At 39.2% G+C, this 27,150-nt stretch overlaps 1 protein-coding gene across 1 annotated transcript; it reads right to left on the reverse strand.

The window, feature by feature from the left end:
• Positions 1-190: 190 nt before the first annotated feature.
• On the reverse strand, positions 191-26,231 carry MOSMO (modulator of smoothened). Its single transcript, XM_019649816.1, has 4 exons — positions 26,148-26,231; positions 25,748-25,804; positions 5,427-5,700; positions 191-743 (listed from the first exon to the last, which is right to left on the reverse strand). The coding sequence occupies exons 1-4, from the start codon at positions 26,229-26,231 to the stop codon at positions 559-561; spliced, it is 600 nt and encodes a 199-aa protein (XP_019505361.1). The 3' UTR covers positions 191-558.
• Positions 26,232-27,150: the final 919 nt, after the last annotated feature.

Below are 27,150 nucleotides of genomic sequence, written 5' to 3' on the forward strand. Positions count from 1 at the left end.
TACATACATTTTAGCAAACACGTTTTGATCTATTGGCGTCTTGGTGCAGTAATGCAATGGCAATCCATTCACACCATGACAAGGAAGCTGCGAACACTAATTTCTTAGGAGGTGAGGCCAGCCCCACATGAACTTCTCCTGCATCCCTCTGGTCCACCATGATTCATAAATACTTAGAAATTTGTTTTTCCCTCAAATGAATCATTAGACGTTAAAAACGGAACAACAGAGTCCCAAAGGGCCACATGCTTTTCAGTATAAAGCATTCTCCTTCACTAGTTGCTATCACAGTGCAGACCTGACTGCCTGAATATGCTCAGATTTAGTCAATATCGTCTGTATTTGGTTATGAAAAAGGCTCTCATATTTTTTTTAATCCAAAGTGCATAGTGAGAACAAATCAAAGCATTTTTTTTTTCTTTTCAGCATGTTTCATGTAAGCATCTTCCTATGAGAGGACTACTCAGGTGCCTTGCCTTTGTCCTCCCTACCCTCCAAAAATAAAAATAAAAATAAAATAAAAAATAATAAAAAAAAGTCAAGCAATTTAGACATTCATCAGCCTGGTAAACAAACTTTGCCAGCAAATAGAAGTCCTACTATTGTAAAGAAAATTGATAAGACAAAAAGTACATATGATGACCCAACTACTGTGTTGTTGGGTAATTTATAAGGTTGACCTCCGACTTCATTGATGTAAAATCCTATTGGAAATATTAGGGCAGCCATACAGAAAAGGATCACTGTAAAACAAACCAAAACACAACATTAGTAACACGGTTTGGTGATTAGGAAAACAATGAAAATTTGGTACAAAGGGAGTTTATAAGAAGGGTTGTGGATTGATAACATGGTCAAACCTGTTAAAACATGAACCACTTATCAAAAGATTTGCATATACTACAGATCACATAATGTCCCCAAAGGCGAACAATGAAATATAGTAAAAGCTGGGTTAGCTTTTTAAGGCAATTTCAAATATCAGCATTCAGGACAGACCCCAAGCCTACTAAGTACTTGCATATACTGTTCTTGACCATTTAAAGTCGTGATTAAGGGCTGGGGTTCAAGTCACAGAGGAGCTAAGTTCTGGCCTTCCTGCTTACTTACTAGCTATACAATCTTAGGCTTCTGGTTCCCTTCTGAAAATGGGGTACATACTAGAAGTAGAAACTGGTATCGAGCCACTGGCACAGTGCCAGGATTATAATGAGTGCTGAATAAATGCTGCATATTATCATCAGGATTTTGCCAATTCTCTGCTCCTCTCGGTTGGTATCAGAAGGAATTGGAGAAAAGGTACATGAGTACCATCTACCTTACTCTGATTTAAAAATCAGCTAGTGGAAAGAACCTTAGACTTCTGATTAGCACTGTCAGAGTGGTTATCTCTTATCTGGACAAAGTTCCAAAAAAGAAAAAAACACCTATCAGGTTTTCGAATACACAGAGGTTCAAGTGGGAGAGGAGGGAAAAAGCTTCGAGTTTTGTATACAAACACAATGAAATATATTATTTGCTAAAATGTTTCTAGAAAGGTATCAGGAACCTCAATGTCTAGGTGAAAGCAATCCCACAGGCCATTGTTTTAGCAAACAGCGTGCTCCCCGTGCTACGGAAGATAAGCTCTTAGTGAATGCAAATTACCTATAGGTAGGTGAGCTCACTAGCTGTGCAAAGCAAAGAAAATGGTTGTGCTTTTCAAAAGCACATTAATCCAATGTTCATAGTCCTTCAAATTTCTCTGGAGGCAGAAACGTTTCTTCAGTCACTCTATCTGGAGTGTTGAAGCTTTCCATTGTTATCTGAATAGAAACCTTTTCCAAGCTAAACCTATCCCCAGGAATACTGACAGAATCCTGGATAAACACACTAGCGGACACTTGTCCTAAATTACCCTTGTGTTAGTCTGTCAACAAAATTTAAGAGTCCTTAGAAAACTAGGAGGAGTCCTTTCCTGGAAGGAATAGCTCTAGAAACGTATTAAAAAATAACACTTTCTCAAGTAACATACTAACTCAAGAGACACAGCAGACTCCCGTTTGCTCTGCACTAAGCAGCTGGATTAGTTTTTATCATGTGGACATACATCTTATCTCATTTTGAGCAAATGACCACACCAAATAAGGTTACATAGGCAAGTTTGGATTCTTTCCAGTACCTACTAGAACAATGAAAAATTCAGGAATTAAATAGATCTTTTGGCCTTTCTGTTGTATAGTCAACAATAAATAATTTTATTAGTGCTACCAATGCCCACTTATCAGTATTATCTGTCTCTGATTTCTAGTGGCCCTTATGCCTTAATATGGTTTGGTAGTAAAATTAAACCACAATCTAAGTAGCTATACACAATCTCATAAAAACAATGGCATACAATCATTGTTTTAAAAACAATCTGTTTCTTAATGACTAATTTACCCTCAAGAAACCGAAATAATTCAGAAGTGCTTTAGAGATATGCAGATATTAGTTCATTCTGTTAACTAACATGCCAACTGTATTTCTATCCTTTCCTATTTTCTATAAAATAAAAATCTATCCATTATAATGGAGTAATCACTTAATGACTATACTTAAGAGTTTAATATTTCACAAGAGTTAAATATTTTCCAAATTGGTTAGGAAGAGCGTAATCAAAGAAGCAATGAACTCCTATTCAATTGCATTTTGGTTTCTAATGCAAAGAATTAAGTTCTCTGTGCTTCCTGGGGAGATTTCATGTGGGTGGATGAGTTTTCTTTTAAGCTATTGAGACCTGTGAAGTTACTTTAGATCATAAAATCCTATCAATGCTGATAATATCAACTTTTGACAATTGAGTTCTGGGTCCTAAATGAGCCTGGAAAACATAACTCCCATCTTCCATGGTGGTGAGAGACCACCATCAGATGAGGATGGAAATGAGGTGGGAGAGGGTAGGGCAAGGGTCAGACTTGAAGAAAAAGACACATCTTTGTCACCCTTGCCACCACCACCGCCGCCCACAGGGACAGCCCCACCATGTGCGGCTATGTGCGGCTCTCCTCGGAGAGATATTTCCTCACTCTGTAAGCCCAGCAGAAAATGTTACCCTCATAGTCTCATCCAAACTACAGCTTAACTGGAACAGAACAATATACAACAGAGATGATGATGTACAACAGCACATTTTCAAAGGCACGAGAGAAACACTAGGGGGAGCCCAGTTCCTTTCAGGATGCCACCCCAGTGGACCAGCTCTGGTACCAAAAACCATGTATTTAAGGAACCTAAGAGCAATGCAGCTCTATGCTTACTCAGATGACATCAATTCCAGGATATACTGTTGAGCTACAAAACCAAGGTAGTGTAAACAGAATAAATATATAATTGTAGAACACTCCACATATACATACATGTTTTTATGCATGGAACACCACTGGTAGGAAACCCGAGAAACTGGTACCAATGCTTGCCTCCAGGAAAGGGGTGCTGGATAGCTAGCGGGCGATGGCCACAAATGAGACTTACTTCCTGACCCTTCCATAGACTTTGAATTGTGTATTATATGCACATATCATTTTTAAAAGTTAAATTATTTAAAAATAGAGGCAAAACACACTGCATGTGGTGGTAGCTACATATACTTAAGTATTCTCTATTGAAGGGAAACGAAGAACAAGATAATCATTGTTCTTTCCTCTCACTGGGTCACAAGAAACAACGGCTCGGTGAGCATCTTAATACTTTCTCTGACTCATACTACTTTGCTAAATTATATGTGAGATTTTTCATATTCAGAGCATACACATCCCCAAATTTCAACTAAATCCTGAAACTACATCCTTCTTTGTTTTTATAGAGAGTGAATTCTATCTAGATAAGTGACTGTACCTGTGAGTAAAGGTCTCTCTAAACTAATCAATACCCTTTAGTTTAGTAGCATTGTCTCTACAACTGCCTCCAGACCCTACTATCTACCGTATTGACCCGAAAATAAGACCGGGTCTTATGTCAATTTTTGCTCCAACAATCTACATTTATTCATTTATTCATGTACAAAAATCTACATTTACTCCAACAGACATGTCTGGCTGACAATCTTAACTGGGGCTTATGTTTGGGGTAGGGCTTATATTACGAGCATCCTGAAAATCATGCTAGGGCTTATTTTCCGGTTAGGTCTTGTTTTCGGGGAAACACGGTAGAAAAGAACTGTCTTGGCAGGTCTGTTTGACCTCAAACAAGATTATCAATTTGTCTCACATTTCTTAACAAGGATGGAGAAGACATATCAAAAGCAACTTGATCTAAATTTTAAAATTAAAGGAGATATAGAGAAAAAATAAAACAACAGAACCAGAAACATATACATTAAAGAGAAAGTTTCACAGAGAGAGAGACAGAAACTCATGGTCTTTAAGGATAAATAGAGTTTTAACATTAATAGGGATATGTGGGATGATGCCTCACCCCTATTATATGAGTTCTAAATGAAAATACGCTGTTATAATATTCATTTTTTAAAAACTTATGTAAACCTGAGATGGTTTTAAGGCACTGAATTAAAGTTAAATTCCACAGTGTCTGGCATAGGTATCGGTCTTGTTCTTGCATCAGGGCTTCTCATCAGTGCCCTATCGCTGTTTGGGGCCAGAGAAGTCTCTGTCGTGGGGGCTGTCCTGTGCATTTGCAGGGTGTTTAGCAGCAGCCCTGGCCTCTACTCATTAGGGATCAGTAGCATCGCCCTAACTGTGAGGATCAAAAATGTTTTCAGACATTGATAAATATCCCCTCTTTAGAGAAAAAGAAGCAAGAAAGGAGAATTACAGAAATAGCTTTTAGTGCGTTTTTGTTTCTTTTAAGTTGGGATAAGCCTCTGATGTGTTTTGAAATGAAATCAATTTTGCAAAGTACAAGAGGATGTGTAATACATAAATATAGCATCATACTCTTGGGCATAGCTTAATGGAGTAAGAAACGTGGAGAAATAATTATTAAATTGCCAAATGTGTTGATTTTTCAATAGTCACACACAACTCACAGAAGCAACTAAAAATCACTGATACTGAAAAGCACATCACCATCTGAATCTAATTTATATTTGTTACATTTTCATCTAGATTTATCTTTATTTGATAGAAGACACCAGTACCTTCAAGAAGAGGAAAAGACCCAGGTTAGTGGTAGCTCTGAGTCATAGACCTGGAATACTTATGCCACAATATGAGCAAAAATAAAATTCATTAAAATAGCATTTCATACAAAACAATTAAGGTTTTGATGTCCCGGTCTTGTGGTGAGAACTCTGAAGAACCGGTGGGCCTGTGTAGTTTATCTGACGGCCATACGCAAGTGGTGCTCTGTGATGATTATGGAGTCCTTATTACTGATTCTTGATTATCTTCATAAAAATACCAGTGGGTGTGCCTTCTAGACAAATTTAGTAAGCACAGGCTACTTACTTCCAGTGAATGCTATCCATCGAGCATATTTTGTAGCTTCTCTTCGCCAGTGGGAAGCCACCAGCAAACCACATGTGACAGTCAATGAAATGATCCCCATGATGATAAAAAACAGTGTGGTGACCCACTCTGGGGGAAGCCGAGGTGGGATGCACGTCCGGTCTCGTCCATGGATTGTCTGACACTGTCGCACAAGGCCCACAGTGAGTGCTCCTGGGGGAGATGCAAAAGGTGGGAATATTTTAGTGGGTTTGGCACACCCAGGGGATATTCCCTACCAACACCCCATCAGTCCTTAAATCATATTTCTCTCTATGTGGGTCACTCAAGCACTTAATTTCAGAGGCCCACTCTTCAGCACTCTGCTGTAACTGGGAATGGAGTAATACTTGGCTTAATGTACAAAGTGAACTTAAGAAAACTCGTGGAAGCCATTAAAAGGCTGTTCCTTTATCCTTCATTAAACAATTACTTTTATGAGTACTTGTGTCAGGCACTGGTCTAGGCTCCAGGAAAATACTAGTAAACAAGACAGATGAGACTCCTGCTCTTGCTGAGCTTACATACTAGCAGAAAGAACCAGAACTTTTTCTATTCCCAGGGCCAAGACTCGTATATTATTTTATTTTGGTTGAGGAGAAAAACACTTTTCAGAAAACTGAAGGCAAACTTGAAACATGTCTAAGCATAACATACAAGTAAAAACTAAACAATGAGTGAAATAGCAGAAGCAATATATTTTATTAAAGTTGAAAGGTCAAAGAATATTACGATGTAAGTATTTTTCCATTATAGTGTCAAGAAAATGTTGGAAAAACTAGTAAATTCCCCCATTTGGTAAGTTCAACAATTTTTACACAATATACAAGTGTTCACAATTGGCAAACCATTACTGGTATGCTTCAGCCGAAAAGCATAACGGAATTAGTGGTGATTTTGAAAGTGTCTCCTCTCCGTACTCATTTAAATAACATTAAAGTGATTTTTGTAAAAATTCAAGCGCTATTTTTATATAAACATGTTCTCATGTCAAATCGAAGGAACCCCTGTGAGTTAATTTGCAGAAGCCTAGATGAGAAAGGTGAAAGGATAATTATTTTATCTTCTTTCCCACTAAAAACAATTAAAGTGTTACTTCTGAGTAAAAACTGCTTGTTTCTCCTTTTACGGGCAACTGCGAATGGGAAAACAGCTGCCAAAAGTACAAGAAAAGGAATTTCGGGAGCCATTGAAAACATAACAGATTTCTGCACCTTTATGGGGTCTTCATTATTTTCTGAATTGAATAACAACATAGCACTTGCTGGGAACAAGGGCCTTCTTTGATAGCGGGCAGTAAAATCCTCGGAGGCCTTTGGGAAGCTCCTTGGTGGAAGAAGACCCTCCCAGGCTGGATGTGCATGGGCAGTGGGGATGCTGGACTGGGGGGCTTTCTTGCAACTTTTCTTTTTTAAAGATTTTACTGGTGAATTGGGGGAGGGGAACAGACAAGTTGCTGTCCTTTTGTTCTTCAGTCTAGTTGTGGAGGACGTCATTTCACTGGCCCATGTTGGTATTATCATTGCGCTCTTCCCGGGTGAGGCAGTCACTCGCCGGCCATTGGAAGGCAGCTCACGGCAGCTCACTGCAGCCTACGCAGTCACCGGCGACTCAGGGCCGCCCAGCTCCAGATCGAGCTGTTGTTCACCATCTTAGCTGTAGAGGGCAGTGTCACTGGCCCTCACGTGGGATCCGAACCGGGGCCCTGCTGCTCAGAGCTGGTGTCCCAAGCCAGCTCTTAACCAACGCGCCACTCGGCTGGCCCTTTCCTGCATCTTGTTTTGCCACAGATCCACTGAGAAATAAAGGAATGTGTTCAAAGAAACTGAAGTGAAAAATCAGTGGTGCTGTCAACACTGAGTTGCAGCCTTTGTCCTCTAATGAACTAACTCAGTGCACCTCTTTCGGAAGAGCAGCGAAGATGACTCAAACAAGTTGTACCTTTTTCTGTCAAATCATCTAATAATTAGGTCCATCTTGTGATGTCCACATGGGTGCAAGCAACAGCATAATAATGATGGGATCATCTCCGGCGGGATGGAGGCAGATGGGGGTGGGAGAGGAGTAGAAAGTGAGCTAACCATCTCATTAATGCCACACATGTCCCCTCCTTGTAGCTGCTGCTTGAGCTGAGTGACTTCATAGGCCAAAGAGAAATCAGTTAAAGTTTTTGATGCTCAACTGCTAACCTTTAAAGTAGCATGAGAATTGCTTGAAACCAGAAAAGGAGAAAGGACTGGGATGAGTAGGCACCAGGGAGTTGCAAAATTGTTCTTAAACTGGAACATTACAAAGTTTCCTTGAAAAGAAAACTTGGGGGAGAGTGGGCGCCTTATTATGATGATAAAACATTTTATTGTAATTTTGCAAATAAAGAAGGCATTCACAGCAGTGCTCCAGAACTCCTAACAGGAAACTACTGCTCACCCAGCAGAAGACCTCTAACCAATTACCCTCTGTCGGCACTACCCCATTTATAAACGCTGTAATTGCTTAACAGACAACAGGCATGAAAAAGCCTCTGACAAAATACAGTATGGACTCTGATGACAGCCGCAACCTTCTTCCCAAGTTAAAATACAGAGGACGTTTCACTGGCAGCTCTATATGGCTGGTGGACTTCAATATACACTTGAGAATTATTTTTTGCTGGAAGATACTTAACATTGTAGGTTCGGTAAATCATAACTACAACATCTCTCCTTTTTGTTTGTGGACGTGGCGAGGAGCAGCAGGGCTCCTGTTCAACATCACCTTGTGCAGCTTTCTGAGCAGGACTGCTCCTTCCTCCTGCCCTGACGGGTGTACTGCCCCACGTGAACATAAACAGGACAAGTCAGGAATGAACATTAGAGCTAGACCTTCCTCAAACCAAATGGAAATAAAGAACCTGACAGATGGTCAGCTTTAAAAGAGAACTATGCTCCCATAGTGACAAAAGTCCTCTCACCACAAGTCAAGACCAAAGACTCAGCGGCTGCCCTCTGGGAGAAAAAGAAAGCTAACGCTAACAGAAACTGGAAGGTACTCTGTATAGAAAAAAATCAATTCACAAATACTTTGAGTATCTTGCATGTGCTCAGCATTGTTGTGTGGTCAGAGATTCCGAACCTAAAACTCGTCATTTTCAGTGAGAACACTTTCCTTAAATACATTATACAAGGGCTAATGCAAACAGCGGCTGGAGAGTATTGTTGTTAAAATTCATTTTCTTCAGTAAGACTCTAAGTCAATATAACTGATCAAATCTTCTCAATTCTGTACTGTCAGTGCCCAAACTCCCACCAGGTCTTTACACATTTCATTCCTTACCTCAAGGAATTATCTCCTGCCCATAGATTCATATCCATCTCTTATACTGACTAGTCAAGATCTTTTACATCCTCCAAATTCTCTGAACACATTTAGTCTGTGTCACACAATTGTGTACTTGATTTTAAGGGAGCATCTTTTTACCCCAAACAGAAAATGAGCTTTCAGGAGGGAACTATACCATCTGCTTCACTGGAAACCCCCACAATGGGCTGCAGCAGTGGGCTCAAACCAGGAATTAATGAGCATTTGGTGACCCTAAACCAGTAAAAAACAAGATAAATTTAAAATTATGCTGTATAAATAGGTTCCTCTGTAGAATTTAGTGTGATTTCCTGAAGCACACACTAATCAAACACAACCCCAGCCATTCACTAATTTTTGTTTGATCCAACAGATCTTTTGCTTCTTGAAGGGGCCTGTGATTCCATTCCCCAAAGAGCCAATCCATCTTTACCCTGCAGCTGTTTCCTAGGGAACCAATGAGCCAAATAAAAGACTTTCACACAATAGTAAAAAGGAAACCAAACTAGGAACTATAGCATCCCACATGCCTCTCAGTAGCTCACCTGTGTACCATGACACACAAAAGGATGTCACAATGCGTCTTACACAGTTAAGATGGAGACTCTGCTCAAACGGTTTCAGACGCACAATCTGGGCATGCCTGCTGCCAGTGAGGCTGACTGTAAGGCATGTCACCACTACATGTACAAGTTGTGTCACAGAAAATGTGAAACACGGATTGCAAAGCAGAGGCACAGGTCCCTACCAGAGCCTGTCAGGACAAATGCGTGCAGTAGGTGCCCACCAGCCTGGCCACAGATGGCAGCGGGGTGGGGCGCATGGTTCTGATGAGAAGCCAGCCGTTAGCTATACTGAGGATCCCTGTACACGAGAATTCACTTGCTTTCTGTTGTTGTCAAGATTTTCTTATGTCTTTGGCTTTCGACTGTTTGACTAGAATGTGGCTAGGTGTGGATTACTTTGAGTCTATTCCACTTGGAATTTGTTGAGGCTTTTTTCAACATGCAGGTTAAAAATTTTCATCAAATTTGGAGAGATTTTGGCCATTATTTGTTCAAATAGTCTCTTTGCCTCTTTCTCTCTTCTCCTGCTCGTAATTCACATTTTCTGTATGCTGGAATACTTGATAATGTCTCATGGGTCTCTCATACTCTATTCATTAAGAAATTTTTTTTTCTCTTCTGTTCCTCAGATTAGATCATTTCAATTGACCTGTCTTCAAGTTTACTAGTTCTTTCTTCTGCCAATTTCCATGTCAGTTACTGTACTTTTCAACTCTAGGATTTCTATTTTCTTTTTACAATTCCCATCTCTTTATTAGATATTTTCTATGTGGTGAGACATTGTTTTCTTACATCCCTTTAATTTTTTAAACATGGTTCCCTTTATTTTTGGAACATATGCATCCCAGCTGATTTAAACTCTTTGTGTAGTAGGCCCAATGCCTGGACTTCCTCAGACGCAGTTTCTACTGACTGCTTTTATTTTTCTTGTGTATAGGAGATACTTCCCTGTTTGTTTATGTGTCTTGTAATTTTCAGTTGAAAACTGGAAATTTAAAATAACATATTCCTCCCTCTCACAGGGTTTATCATTGTTACTGTTTGTTTCCTGACTTTCCTAGAATAGTTCTGTAAAGTTTGTATCATTGATGTGTGTGGCCTCTCAAGTCTCTGTTCCATTAACTTAGTGGTCAGCTAATGGTTAGAATAAGATTTTAAGTACCTTGAATCAATACGTCTCTCCACCTGTGCTGTGTGCCTGTGGAGGTACATTTTCAATGCTCCAACAGGCAATTTACAACTCTGCCTTAGCACTCACTTCCTGCTTGCACAGAGCCTCAAAATCAGCTACAGGTAAGAGATGAGGACCATCATAGATCTTTCCTGGGCCTGTGGACATCCCTGAACAGGTGCGTGGCCTTCTAGATTCCTAGGAATGTGGAGAAGCTTTTCAGAGTCTCCTATGAACATCCTGTTCCTTATTCTTTCCTGTATGTTTCTGGTCAGCCTTCTGTTAGCTTCAACTGGTAACACCACCTCAGGTATCTGCAATGTTAAACAACTGTTGCTGACTGTTTTTCACAAATGCCCTGGGGAGAGGACCGAGCAAGCACTAAATCTAGTCAAAAAAAGATCATCCCTGAAAATGGAGATTTTCAGGGAGCTGCCAAACAGATTGGATGTTACAATTCTCTGATGATGGGGCTTTCAGGAGCACCAAACCTGTGTCGTTTTAGGTGGCTGCTCGGTGGCTGGTTTTCACAGCTACCACAGCTGCAAGGCTACTGGTTTTCTAGGCTAGTGGAACTGGGGAAGGGGGATGAGATTAGCACAATTTAAAGCTGCCACAAAGCTTACTGTTCCTTCCAAAATTCAGGCGGTTTTCTCAAACTAATTCTCCTTGGATTGGTGCAAGCCTTTGTTAATTTCCAGAGTTTTGAAAACGTTGATCTGACAATTTTTGCCAGTGTTCTCATTGCATTTATGAAGGAGATTTTCATAAATCCCTATTCTACTATCCAGAAGTTAAACCTAACAGGTCACAGTCTGAATCTCAGCTTTGCCACACTTGAGTAAGTCACTTAATCTTTCTAAACTTGATTCTGCAGGAAAATAAATATGATCTACCATTTAGGTTTCTGTGAGAACGAAACACGATAATGAGATAATACTTGTAATGCAATCAGAACTATAAGCACTGAATAATTATTACATGCTTTTAAGGAAGAACATTATATACTTTTGTTTTAGTTAAAACACACACACACACACACACACACACACACACACAACAGTAGTAGACACAAAAATTTAACTCAATAGTATACTCATGAAACTCACACACATTCCAAAATGAAAAGGGTGCCATTTGATGGTTGCTAAGGCTGCTAGTCATAAAAAGTACTCAGGACATTACTCCTCTGCCCAACTGCTCTAGTATATCATTCAGATTGAAGATTAAGCACAAGGCAAGTTTAGACTTGCTGAAATAAAAGCTCTGGGGACAGATTTTACAGGAATAGCAATGCTGGAAACATTGAGATTGAGAATGCTTTGCTAATAGAATGAAATCACAAAACGTTTTGTTAGATAACAAGTAAATAAAAAATGATCATTAAGTTCCTTTTTAGTTTGATTTTCTTTTCCCAAAGACCCTACTGCCTGTTCTTTTCCTATTAAAAATACAACTACTACCAGCTATTTGTAAACAGGACTGTAGTTCAGAGGTCATATCTCATTTTACAATTGACTAAATCACACCCAACACTGTCCTCTCATTATAGCTTATTCTATCAGCCCTTACTCCATAAACTTGGCCTTGGGTCTAATCCTATAAAGACATTAAACATAAACTAGCAGTGAATCTTTCTTTTAAAATCTGCTTTACTGACAAGTACAATATGGTGCCTGAATCTGTCCCATTACTCTCCCAATCACTGAAGCTCTTAACATAAAATGCATTAAGAAGTCATTAAAGAAAAGCTCACCACAATTTTTCAGTTGTCCACACAATGTATGGAAAAAAGTGTGGAAGAATATTTGTCATACTACTAAGAGTAGCATACTCTGGCTGAGCAGGATCGGAGGTGGAGTGGGGAGTGGGGTTAAGAACATTTATGTCTTTACTGTCTTATATGAGTGTAGATAAACTCATACAATTCTTTCCTAAAAAAAAAAATAAAATAAAGAACATATATCTGTTTTGTATTTTAAAATGTTTATAGAGTATTACACATTACATTTACATAAAAATGTACTAACTGCATTTATACTACACCTTGTGAAATCTTTCGAGCATGCATAAATTTAAGCACATGTTATAGATCTAAAAGAAATTAGACAATGCCAAAATTTAGAGTAAACTAAAGTAAATCAGGTAGAAAACTAACATGGAATTTAAATTACTACGCCTACATTTTCTATTCCATTTCAATTTGTGTATCATGAGAAACCTCCGTAGAGGAATTCAACAGATTATACTGGGATATTTATTGTTTCTTCCCTGACTGATCTGGCAGAAGAAACCCAAAATAAATTTACCATTTATTTCACCTAAATGAATAGTTCTCATATTTTACATGTAGAAGTGAGCTGGCTTAAGACAGGTGATACTGGTAAAGGGAATAAAAATCAAACAAAATTGGTAGGTAAAATTGTTTCTGTGGACAGAAAAGTACTGCAGAATTATATGCAAAAGTATTTTAGCAAAAGGCTGAACATTAATAACTCTACAGCCTTCGATCACCAAATAGGTTTGCCTGTGATAATGATCAAGAAGTAAGCCGTGCAGCAGACCAGAGTGGCTCCCAGTCATGCAAAACTCTTGGCCAAAAGCAGTCATAAAATTAGGGCTTTCAGAGCTAGGAGGGATCTCAGAGATCATCTGTCCTAATCTCCCCAAGTTAGAGATCGGAGAATACTGAGGCCCAGAGAGGTTAAGTGGTAAGTCCAAGGACAAAAAGTATTTAGCAGTGAGGGGACTACAAGCCAAGTTTTCAACTACCCACTTCTACACTACTCCCACCACATCGTGCTAGCTTCCTGAACACCATTCACTGAATAAAGAAAATGAACAGTATCCCTAAAAATACCTTCAGGAGCATTCAGATTTGTATCAGAGCAGACTTAATTACAGTAAGCATAGTGACAGTGAGTCTAAGAGAACTTCCCATGGGAGGTAAAAAAATACACAGAAGAAGGCCGTGTCATTGGGTTTCTCTTGTCAGTTCACAGGAGTGACTCCTGGGGGTTCTGCTGTAAAATACAGCCTCCTCCCACACCGGCCACTCTTTCTCATAAATGTTCCAGGACTATCCCACTCGCGGCTCATCCTCCTTAAAGAAATACCCCAATTGCTTTGTTTCAAGAACAAGAGGATTCTCTGCCTTAGGATCTTATCCGATCTCCAAGGAACCTTGGTTGTTGACAGTCTACTCTCAAACATCACAATGAGCCCTCAGGTTTGTCTTATTTGCATCATCCAGAAAACATGCATCACCACCTTCTTAGAAAAGAATTTGAGGGTAAGTCACAATAAATACATAACTTTCCTCAGGACATAGCAAAGGTTCCACTGTGTGACCTCCAGGTCTATCAAAATAACTTCTTTCTCAACTACAGTAAGTCCCTGACTTACGAACGAGTTCCGTTCCAGGAGAACGTTCGTAAGTCAGATTCGTTCGTAAGACCGACAAAGTGAGTCTTATACGCCTTTGACACAAATATACAATGTAAAGCCAATGGCTGAACGATTCATGTTATAAGAACGAGCGAAGTCTACCATATTTTTGCCTTGGTCCAATCTCTCAATTATTCTCACTCTTGTTTCGATGGTTATCGCTTTGCACTTCCTAGCAGTCCCATCCACATCACCACTAGTTTTCCTCTTGCTTCTGGACATCCTGGGCTCTGATTGGGCACTGTACTACTGTACACTACCATACTGTACAGTAAGCACACAGCAGCACAACTGTGACAATGTCCGGCAGACACGTGAACTACTTCCACAATTTGTTTGCATCTACAAATTCGTAATGCGAGGTCCGTTCGTATCTGTGAAAGTTCGCAACTTGAATGTTCGTAAGTCGGGGACTTACTGTACTTGATATACCAATATTAAATAATTCTAAATCATCTAACAAATCGTACCCTTAATTTGCATAAGTATAGTAATTCTCTGATACTAAATCAAATTTTAAACTATTTCGTCACATTTCCATTGCTCCAATGGGTGACAATATATCACAGTGGTTAGAATTTAGGCTCTGCATTAAGATTCAGACTCCAGGCCCACCACTTACTGGCAAGTTATTTAACCTCTGTGTGCCTCAGTTTCCTCAACTGTAAACAAAGATAACAAAATGACCTCATAGTGTTGGGTGGATTAAGAGAGAGAATGTATGTTAAGCACTTAGAACAAATGCTTGGTTCAGAGCAAGAACTTGATGTTAAATATGATTAATGCTACGTTGCTATTTGATTAATAAAAAGTATGTACTTTTACTTTAAGAAAGGAAACAATCTGTGGGATTCCACCTTCCTCTTAAATTTTGTTCTCCCACGGTACCTTCTGGTTCCTTGATTTCTTTGGGCTTAGATGGAAAAAATTCAAATTTGTGTTCAATTTATGTAAATCTATTGAATTTAAAAATGACTCAGAGTTGTAAATTGTACAGCGTCTTGCAAATGTGAGGAAAGCAAGTTTAACACTGAGACAAGTGTTTACTCTCTGCCATTACATGTTCCCTCAATTTCAGAAGAGGATGGATTTAAAACTGGAGAGCTTTGCAGAAAGACAAAAGTCCTGATTCTGACAGCTGCTCTTCCATTTAATCTTTAAGAAGAGCTTATGTTCTCACTGTAGTTATATTTGGCTTCAGATTGAAAATGTAAAGTGATATCTCCCTCAATTTTCAACATCAGAAAACACTACCTAAACTTTCACAGAAATACAGAAAATCAATCCCCGATTAATTAGCTTACATTTGTGGTAGATGTGATCTTCTAAGTAAAGAGATGGTGGTCTAGGCCGGAAGTCATACATTAGAGAGTCTCTGCTGGATCTGGGAAGCCTGGCACTATGCTGCAAGATACTCCTGACTTGCCCGTCAAGCTAGCAGGCAGCGTGTGCTACCCCAAGCTTTCATTCATTCATTCACTCATTCATTCATTCGGCAAATACTGAGCACACGCTCTGTGCAATACAATGTGGGAAGTATGAAGAACAAAGACACGATCCCTATATTTCCAGAGCTTACAACACGTACAAAGAGCCAAGACGCACTCAGAAAATTAAAAAGCATAATACGTAGCAGGATGAATTTAATGCCAAAAGGATTATGCAGCCTAGAGAGACTGAGAATCTGGCGATATGCACTCTATCCAAGGCATACTATTCATGTACTTTTGAGCAAGAAACTTGACTTCCTTAGGTCTACTGCCCTATTTACAAATGAAGTATTTCAAACAGGGTTCCTGATAACTCTTCATAATACTTAAATTAGCTTTACTGAGGTATAATTTAGATACAATAAGATTCATCATTTTTATATGTACAATTCAATGAGTTTTGACACATGTATACGGCTGTCTCAGCCATGATACAGAATCACCACAAAAAACTCCCTCATACTCCTTTGCAATTGACCCCCCTTCCCCTCCCCACAGGCTCCCAAGCTATTGGGTTGTTGGAGAAGTCACAATGTATTTTGTTGATGTTTTACAAAGGTCATTTATTTATATAAAGAACAAAGATCAATCAATGATATATTACCTGTTTTGTTCGATAACCTTTTGCCATCTTTCAGTGAGCTTCATAATATTTGCGAAAAACTGAACAAGGTGCTGATTTACAGTCTCATTTGAATTGAATGTTATACCACGCAAGGAGTTTTGAAGAGAGCGAAACAAGTGGAAGTCTGACAGTGCAAGGTCAGGCGAGTATGGTGGGTGTGGCAACACATCCCATCCAATCTCCAATAATTTTTGACGGGTGATCAAACTGGTGTGTGGTCTCGTGTTGTCGCGATGGAACACAACTCCTTTACAATTAACAAGCTCTGGACGTTTCTGGATGATGGATTCATTCAAACTGTCCAATTGCCGACAGTACACATCGAATTGATTGTTTGGTTCCTTGGTAAGAGCTCGAAAAACACGACACCTTTAAAATCCCACCACACTGAGAGCATAACCTTCCTCTGATGAAAGTCTGCTTTCGATGTCGTTTGAGGCGAATCATCACGTCGGGACCAAGACCGTTTGCACACCACATTGTTGTAAACAATCCACTTCTCATCACCAGTTATAAGTTGCTTAAAAAAAGGATCACTTTCCTCACGTTTAATGAGCATATTGCAGATGTTTATGCGAGCCGTCAAATGAACTTCTTTGAGTTCATGCGAAACCCAAATATTGAGCTTTTTCAGGTGGTCGTGAACGCTTGAATGATGGATGTTTCTGCAATCTCTCGTGTCGTGTAACGTGGGTTTGATTTGATCAATGCCTTTATTTTGTCGTCATCAACCTTGGTGGGCCTCCTTGACCAAGAAGCTTCGTTGAGATCAAAATCACCAGCACGGAATTTCGTGAACCATCACTGGCACTGATGTTCTTGTAGAGCATTGTCACCATAAACTTTATGCAACTTTTCACAAGCTTGACGCACGTTCTTCTCTTTATGGAAATAAAATAGTAAAATATGGCAAAAATGCAGTTTGGTCTTCCATCTTCAACTTTTTCTAAAATCTCCAAAATTTAACCAAATTGCTCAATTTTTTTTTAGAATGGAGCTAGAACTGTCAGCTGTCAAATGACAACAGCAATAACATAGATGCGAATGACTCTAGTACTTCCAAAAATGAACTAATGCCATCTGTCGCAAACATGCGTCATGACTTTTCCTACAACCCAATAGATCTGCTTTCTATTACTATAGCTTTACCTCTTGTAGAATTTCCTAGAAATAGAATCATATACTGTTTGCTATCATGAATAAATGTCTGTGTACAGGTTTTGTGCAGGTGATGATGGTGGGTGGTGTGTGTGGGCATCGTCCAGTCTACTGAGGCCTAAACAGCCTAAAAGCAGAGGCAGGAGGAATCTGCCCCTTTTCTCCCCGTCTGTCTGAGCTGACATCGCATCTCATCTCCTGCCCCTGGTCTGGGATTTACATCATAGGCCCCTGTGGTTCTCAGGCTTTTAGACATGGACTGAGTCATATCACCAGTTGTCTGGGGTCTCCAGCTTCCGGACAGCAGATTATGGGACTTCTCAGCCTCCATAATCTGGAGCACTCTAAATAATCCAAGATGTTTTTCACACTCCCTGTGTTAATGCCTAGGAGTGAAAATGCTGGGCCATATGGTTAGCTGTGTGTTTAAATAAGAAACTACGAAACTGTTTTCTAAAGGGCTGTAGCACTTTACATTTTCACCGCAACATCTGAAAATTCCAGCTGCTCCCCATCCTCGTCAACACTTGGTATTATCAGTCCTTTGAATTTTAGCCCATCTGAATCGCAGAGGTGGGTGTGTAGGAATCTCTTACTGTGGTTTTAATCTGTCCTTCCCTGATGTCTAATGATGCAGAATATTTTTTTCATGTGCTTATTTGCCATCTTTGCTCTGTTCACAGCTTTTGCCTCCTTAAAAAAAAATCAAGTTGTTTGTCTTACTACTGAATTGTGAGAGTTCTTTATATATTCTGAATACAAGTCCATTATCTAACATGTATTTTACAGTTTTCTATTGAGGGGGCTTGCCAGTATTTCTCTTTATTAGATTATTGCCAGCCAGTCTTTTGCTATTTCCAACAATGGTTGCTACAAAATTCACTTCACATCTGAAACTTTATCTTTAGAATAAATTCCTAGAAATAAAATTTCTGGGTTAAAGATTACATGCATTAAAAATTTCGACAGTGCTACATTTTCCTCATGGAAGTTATATTAATTTACTCTCAATCAGCAAAAAAATTCCTATTTCATCACATCCTCAACAATACAATATTTACTAACTTTTTTTATCTCTGCCAATAAGATATGAGAGAAATAGTATCTCACTATCGTTTCAGTTTGTATTTCTCTTGCCAGAGAGGCCGAACAACTTTAAGGGTCATTTGTAGAAACTCTGCTGAAATCATCTGTTCATATCCTTTGCTTTTTTTTTGAGTTGGTGTTTATTTCCCTTACTGAATATTAAAGAAATTAGCCATTTGTCTGTGTTTGAGCTATAGATATTTTCTCCTGGCTGTTCAGAGAACTCCTGCTCTAGAGATGGGTTTACCTTCAACACCTGCTTCTAGTCACAGAGACGATCAGACCTAAAGAGTAACATCCAATTACACTGGCAAGAAAGGTCTTTCTGAAGCACTGGAATTATCTTCTTTGGGGGTTTCATACTTTAAATCACTGAATAAAGCATGTGGTGCTGATTCCCCTCCTGGAATGTTCATCTCTAGCTTCATATAACCTAAGAGCAAGCCCTGTCTGCCCGACATCCTGGAGAACTAATGAAGTATGCTGTTTAAGACCACTTGACAGAAGGCACCCGAGCAGACCCCAATTCAATTCACTTCATTTACTCTAGCTTAGAAGGGGTTTTCCTTTGCACTTCCAAAATTAAAGTCAGTGTTTGAAAACAATACTTCCACAGAGTACTTATCTTCCAAGGTGAGCTCTCTAGCCACAAAATAGATATATCAATCAATAAGACAGAATCAAACGTACCTCAACAGGCCAAGTATATATAAGATGGCATTAGAAATCAATAGAAAGAATAAATTACTTAGAAAACTATTTTGGATAATTGGCTTACGATTTAGCAAAGAATTAAGATAGAGTCCTACTTAATGCCATGCACCAAAATAAGATGGCAGGTGAATATAAAAAATTAAAATAAAAAAATGAAAAGGAAAATATTTGAGTTGACTGTGTGGTCTTAGAAATGGAGAAAACCTTTTTATCTATGTATGCAAATATCAAAACTCTATAAAGAAAAAGACCAAGATTGTAATTTTTTTTTTCTTAGCTGAGCCATCCTGCTACCTGTTGGCAGCTCATCTCGGGCCGGGAATCAAACCGGCGCCCCTGTTGTTCAGAGCTCGCACTCTTGAGTGAGCTCTTAACCAACTGGGCCACTCAGCCAGCCCCCCAAGATTGTGATTTAAAGGTAAACAATAACCTCTATGCAATACACATGGAGGAGTAATATTCTTTATATTTAAAAAATTTTTTTCTTTTTCAATTACAGTTGACAGTCAATATTATATTAGTTTCAGGTGTAGAGCACAGTGGTTAGACATTTATGTAACTAATGCATAAGTGTTGTACCCACCTGACACCATATATAATTATTATATTATTGACTGTATTTCCCAAGCTGCACTATACATCCCTGATATTTTTTATTTATAATGAGTCCTTTCAAATCAACATGAAATTGAACACCAACATTGAAACATGGACAAAGGATGTGAATAAGCAATTCATATAAGATGGCATACATAAAAAATATATATAATTTTTTTTCTAGTAATCAAAGAAATGAAGACCAAAACAACATTTCTAATTTTTGGCTACTAACTTGGCAAAAACGAAATATACAAAAAAAAATGAACAAACAAACAAACAAACCAGGCCAGGGCGGGGGGTAGAGAATTCAGTAAAGTAGTCTCCAGTACGATAAATTTCTAAATGTATTATTTAGAGCAATTTGGCAACACATATTGAAACCTTTAAAAATGTCTGTATTTTCCAATCTTATATGTACAAGAATTTAGAATATGGTACAGAAGGCATTTCAAAGCATCAGGGAAAAAAATGTACTAGCCAATGAACAGCACTGGGGCAACTGGCAATACTTGCGGGAGAAACAGAGCTAATTGGGGAAAAAAATAGAGCTAATTATTTTAAACTATGGATAAAAATAAATTCAAGGTGCTTTACAAAGCTAAATGTAACAAAAAAGAACCGTAAACGTGGAGTAGAAAAGTCCTTTCAAGGTAAAGACACAGAACCCTACACCCATAAAGAAAAAAAATTGATACACAAAAGTTTAATCTTTTCCTTATAATAAAAGAAACCATAAACAATATTGAAAAATAAATTTGAAAAATAATGTCACAGTGGGAGAAAATACTATAGAGTAGTTTAATATCTGGAATATATGAATAGATACTAGAAATCAAAAAGAAAAATTAAAAACCTCCAGGATACAATGAAATATAAGTTGAATTAACACGAAAAGATGTTCAACTTCATAATAAAGAAGTGAAAATTAAGTCAAAATACCACTTTTTGGTAATTATATTGGCAAAAACTAAGAAGATTTATATTATTCAGTATTGGAAAAGGTATGGAGAAATAAATACTATATTACATATTGTTGAGATGGTGGGAAGAAAAAATGGTACAGCCTTGTGGGAGAGCAATTTGCAATGACAATAACAGTAACAGCAGCAGCACCACCAGTTAATGCTTATATAGTGCTAACATGTCCCGGGTACTATTCTCAGTGCTGAAGATATTTTAGCTCATTTCATCGCTTTCCAACACTATGAGGTAGGTATGTTATTCCTCCAGTTTATAGATGAAGGAACTGAGATACGCAGATTTACATCTGTAACATGTAAGATGTGTAAGTAGCATCTTGTACAAGGACACTGAGCCCAGGAAGTTTGGCTCTAGACTAGACTATACTACAGTCCTACAGTGACGGCCACAGAAGCACACTGCTCAGCTATCCCTTAAGATACTGCACAGTTTATCTCCAGAAGTGCAGTTATCCTCCAGCCATTACTGCCTTTAAGATTCCCGTCATTTTTCAAAATCAAGCCCTTTCTCCCCAGGCAGCCTCTGGTCAATCACTGAGCACAAGGGAGTTCTAGGGTCGACTCGTTTCTGCCCAACCCAGTACTACTCTCCTAAGAGGCCATCTTTGTCTAGAGTGCCCAGCCACCTGGCTGAGTCTGATGGAGCTGGGTCATGATCCGCCCCCATTCCCCGTGTTTCATCTTCTGCCCCCTTGTCTTCCACACGCACCAACCCTCAAACACTGCTTGCAATTCTAACTCCACATCAGCGTCAGCTTTCCAGAGGACCCAACTGCCTTTCTAACAAAATTTAAAGTGCATACAACCTTTTGCAGTAATTTCCTTTTTATGTATGTAATCCAGAGAACATCCTGTGCATATGGATAAGAAACAAGTACAAAGATCTTCACTACGGTATTATCTATAATTGTGAAAAAAAACTAAATGTTTATCAGTAGAGGAATGGTGAAATAAATTATGGTGCCACCATAGAATACTAAAAAGAATGAGGTTATTCTGTACACATTGATGTGGAAAGATCTCTAAGACATCATGAGAAAAGAGCAAACAACAGAACAGTATGTATCGAGAGACCCACTTACTAAAAAACATATATTTCTTTTTTTTTTTTTAAAGATTTTTATTGGGAAATTGGGAGGATGGGAACAGTGCTGGGGAATTGGGGAAAGGGGAACAGACAAGTTGCTGTCGTTTTGTTCTTCAGTCTAGTTGTGGAGGACGTTGCTTCACTGGCCCAAGTTGGCACCATCATTGCGCTCTTCTCTGGCGAGGCAGATCAGTCGCCGGCTTCTGGACGGCCGCTCATGGCGGCTGCTGGCCGCTCACGCTGGCTGCTGGCCACACACGGTAGCCCATGGCAATCCACTGCCACAGGGACTGCAGCTCACGCCGTCGCCGGCGACTCATGGCAGCCCAGCTCCAGGTTGAGCTGTTGTTCAGCATCTTAGCTGTGGAGGGCAGTGTCACTGGCCCTCATATGTGGGATCCGAACCGGGGCCCTCTGGCATCCCAAGCGAGTTCTTAACCATCGCGCCACTCGGCCGGCCCAACATATATTTATTTCTGTGAATACACATATAGAAATGCATAGGAAACAGAGTAGTTAGTTCTGGGAAAGGACAGATGGAGTGGGGGGGGGGAGAAAGTAGAGATGGGCAAGAAACTCCTATATTTTTACCTCTCATTTTAAAACTTAGAATGCATTCAGATACAGCTGATCCTCAGTTTGCAGATTCCATATCTGCAAGTACAACCAACCACAAGTCTCACTGTGACCCCCAAGTCACTCGTTGGGCACTTTGTGGTCACTTGTGGGTGGACTGCATGTGCAGAGTGGCACAGCTGCCAATCACTCAACACACATTTCTGGCTGACGCTGAACCAGGTGATGCTCGGCCTTGGTTCTGCTCTCAGACCATAAACAAGTGTCCTTCCTGTGGTCTTTTTATGCCTCGTTCTTCGCATTTTTGTGCTTTTTGTCGGTGATTGTGCTGCTCAAAATGTCCTCCAAGCCCAGTGTCTAGTATCCCAAAGGCAAGAAGGCCATGCTGTGCCTTTTAGAGAAAATACGTGTGGCAGGTATGCTTCGTTCATGCAGTGCTGCTGGCACAATTTATTATATATTAATATATAACTATATATATTAAGGTTATGTATTAATACATATTATTGATTTGATGTTAATAAAACAACGTATATTATTACATAAGGTGCCTTTAAACAGAAACACATAAATCTAGGTTATGTATTGACTGGGTAACAAAATGTGACCAGAGGCTGGCAGGAACCTAACCCAGTATTTCCCTCGGGGTAATGATCTAGCATGTACTAATCCAGCATTCATGGCAACTTTATAGACCTTAACTACAAATGAGAATCAAGTATATTACTAAAGTTAAAAAAAAAATAGATCAAGAGCTATGTTAGCCCGAGTCCTTTAAAAATAGAGCAATAAAGTCAGCAATGGGGTTACAGTGTCCTTTCAGCTCTCCCGTGCACTCAAATCCCACATCCGTCAGCTGCCTGCTTTTCATGGTGATGATACAGCTATCGGAACTTTTCTTAATTCACATTTATCTTCAAAAGGCCCCCCCAAAGAAATTAAAGAAGTCAGACTGAGTTACTACCGACACACGTGTTCATCCAAAATGATTCACGATTTTAGTCCATAAAGATATCTTGGACAGCTTGTACCTGCACCAATATGATAGCTACTAGCCGTATGTATCTATTATAAAATTAGGGGGGAAAAACACTAATTAAAGTCTTAAATTTACTGTCACTCTTTTAGTATAGGAAATCTTTTTAAGAAATGCAAACAGCAGACACATCTTTATTTTCAGGATCCAATACCTAATCATTTTTATCAGTTTCCAAATATTTTCACTAACCACCAAGGCCCACAGCGAACATTAGAGAATGCGATACATTTTATTTATAAGGACTATGGAGATCTAGCCCAAATATTGCCCTTTTTATGCCTTTCCCACTCTGGTAAAGTGACATCAGAAAACATGTTGCATTTTTCTAAAACACCCAAACTTCACACTGTAAATTAACCACAAACATGTTATAATCTTGACTGTGTATAAGAAAGAGCCTTTAGAGAAGAGCTGAGTTACGTTATTGCTATCCAACATAAGCTCACCAGATAATGTAGAGTAACCTGCAAGCTGCTTGAAAAGTTATCCTTAACATGAAGGCCCGTCAAAGGCAGCACAGAATAGTGGTTAAGAGCGTGGTAAGCTACAGAGCGAGCGTGCCTGGGTGCTGCATCCTTAGGGGAGGTACCTTCCCCTCTGTGCCTCACTTTCTTCATCTGTAAACTGGGGATAATAAATAGGATCTACCTCATAGGGTTGTTGGGAAGATTAAAAAGTTTATTCTTGCAAAAAGCTAAGAACAATGCCTGGCACACAGAGGTATTCAATAAATGAGTTACTGTTATTATTACTATTCAGGGGGTGTGCCGACAATACAAACAAAACACTCTGGCTATCACAGGTAATTAAACAACCAAGTATTCCTTCAATGGGGTGTACTCTTTAAAACTATGTTCTATATTATTTTTATACACATACTAGCAACATAAAGGCCCATGGGAGTTAGAAGACCATAGGAACAAATGGAAAACGTTCCATTTACTAAATTCCCAAGACTGCATTTCTGAAGTTATTGATCTATACTGGGCAACAAGTTATTTCCAATTAAAAATTACTAATTAATCAATAGTCCCACTGCTATTTTATTTATACATAAAGAACATAACTGGCTGGACTACACCCTACCCAAGGCAGCATGGTGTAATGAGGAGCATGGGTGTGGAAAGAGAGGTGCAGGTTTGACTTCCAGCTCTCCAGGCTCCTCATGCAATGACCTTGGGCTATCCAGGCATCTGAGCCAGTTTCCTCATCTGTAAACAGAACGATTCTGTTATCCACCTTAGAGCTGTTGAAAGCATTTACCCCTTGGGTACATTTGACGACTGAGACTCCTCATGAACTTGCTTTGCCTAAGACCAAGATGATGAGTCTAACTCATTATTCGATTTAAGACAATATTTAACATGTACATTCTTGTAGTTTGTATCAGTTGCAACAGAAGAAACAATTACAGTATTTCTGTGAAACTTGTTTGCAATACACTGTGCCATATGTCAGAAATAAGTAATATATTTTCTGAAAGTGATAACAAAAGTTTTAATGAAAGTGACTTTGGCAAAAAGAGAAAAAGCAAGGTGGCGATATCGAACATATAAAACCAGCACGTGTGCTTGAGTATAATAAAGGTATGGGAGGTGTTGATAAACAGGATCAAATGCTAGCATGCTTCCCTGTTATGAGAAAATATGTAAAGGGTTATAAAATGTTTTTTTTTAATCTAATAAACATAGCCTTTTATAATGCATGTTTTATAGTCTAAAATCAACTGCACCACCAAAACTGGCATTGTTTGCTTTCGTCGAGCTATTGCTGAACAATTATTGGAGCAAGTGTCATTGCCAAATTACAACTGTGGTGGACATCCTTCAAATAGTGATACACCTTTTTGTTTACAAGTGAAAAATTGGGCACACTTTCCTGAGAATATTCCATCAATTGAGTCCAAGGAACACCCTACAAAAAGGTGCAAGTGTTTGTCATAAACATAAAATTAGGAAAGAGACTACATGGCAGTGCAAACAATGCCAAGTGCCACTGCGTTTACCTACTTGCTTTGAAAAATACCATACTCTTCATAACTATTAGTAATTTGCTTTTTGTTATACCTTGAATTTATCTGTTTTAGTTTTGTGTTTTATTTATTTTTATTTTGTAATTCTAATTACCTGAAGTCATCTCAATACTGTGTCACTGATTTTTTAGAAATGAATTTTTACATAAAATCTACTGCTTTTACATATTACTCTAAGTGCCGAAAAATTAAATGTTCCATATGCAAATTTTTTTCAAATAAATTGGTACCCAAGGGGTTAAGGAAGATTATGTAGGATAAACAGCACAGTGCTAGGTGTTCCAACACAGACTCTCACTTACCCAAACCTAGAGAAAAGTAAGCAGGTTGTTTTCCCCTGCCCTAACCCAGGGCCCCGAATTCACTTGGTGGTACCTTGGTGCCCAGGTGAAAATAAACGCCCTCCACATGGCTGTCCTTAGAAATAGCAATCTGCAAAATGATGGCAAGCATCATATGCACTGTGATCAAAACCCATAAGACTTGAAGGGTATGGAGAGAATGAATGTAAATGCGTTCTAGGAAATCATATTCTTCTGCGTTGAAAGTCAGGTAAAATTTAGAAACTATATACCTTGTATAGTGAATATATGCAGTTCATTATTCCACAAAGTGGGACAGGCCGAAAGCATCACAAAAGGTATAAGTCAATGTATAGCTGGTAGAGAGCCACGATGAACTACCAAGAGAAGAAACACGTTTCTGGGCTATTCCTCACTTTGCAAAGTGTCAGGTAACTGCTAACTGGGTCTGCCAGTCACGCCACCTAACTTACCCGAAGCCCATCACTGCTCAGTGCTGTATTTGCAGCATCCCCCACAGCAGCTGTCTCAGGCCTTTCCACACTCCATATCCTCATGTCTGCCCAGAGTAGATAACCTTCCTTCCCACTTAAGAAAAAAATCAAGGTCATGCAAATGAAGCAACCTCATTTGCCTCCCTCTCCACCTGAAAACCTCTCTGAAGCTCAGTTCATCACCTCAAAATTTCTCCGTACCATCTCTTCCTGCTTTAAAGAAGATGAACCGCTCTTTCCAAAGCATAATCCTTACCCTTCATTTTAAAAACCAATCCCCTTCCCACCTTTTTCTTTAGATTCCAGTTACTCCCTGGACCAGTTAGTCAGAGTGTAGCCTTAGTATTTTACTGTTATATCAAAATCTCCTGAATTATATGGATGTCAGATCATTATGCTGTAGACCTGACACTAACATAATATTGAATGTAAACTGTAACTGAAAAAAATTTTTTTAAATCTCCTGGATGCGTGTGCACTGGGGGTGGGGGTGGGGGTGTGTTACTTGTTTAAAAATGCTGGTATCTGGGCCCCAGATCCACTGAATCAGATCCCCCTGTAAATGGTGCCAGCAATCTGCATTTTAAACCAAATCCTCTTGCTATTCTTGTGCACACTAAAATGTGACAACTGTCTACAACTTTGGATCTTTCTTCTCTCTCTACAAGATATGCCTGTCTTTATATAAAAGCCAAAACAAAACAAACTATACTTCGATCCGATGACTAACTGATTACCACACTGCCTCCCTCCCTTAGCTCTGTGGGGCACTTAACCTCACTATGCACTCACTCCTTACACCCTTTGTCATATGACTTCCACGCCATTGCTCCATGTAAGTTGTGCTTTCCAAGATCACTGTTGGACTCTCACTCTCTAAATCCAGGGCTCCTGCAGCCCTCACTTTCTTCAGCTTTTCTGAAGCATGTGACGCTGGTAGCTGCTATCTCCCTCTTCCTGGAACAAGCTCTGTCTTTGCTAT

This window comes from Hipposideros armiger, unplaced genomic scaffold (assembly GCF_001890085.2).
Source record: "Hipposideros armiger isolate ML-2016 unplaced genomic scaffold, ASM189008v1 scaffold_135, whole genome shotgun sequence".
NCBI classification, from domain to species: domain Eukaryota; kingdom Metazoa; phylum Chordata; class Mammalia; order Chiroptera; family Hipposideridae; genus Hipposideros; species Hipposideros armiger.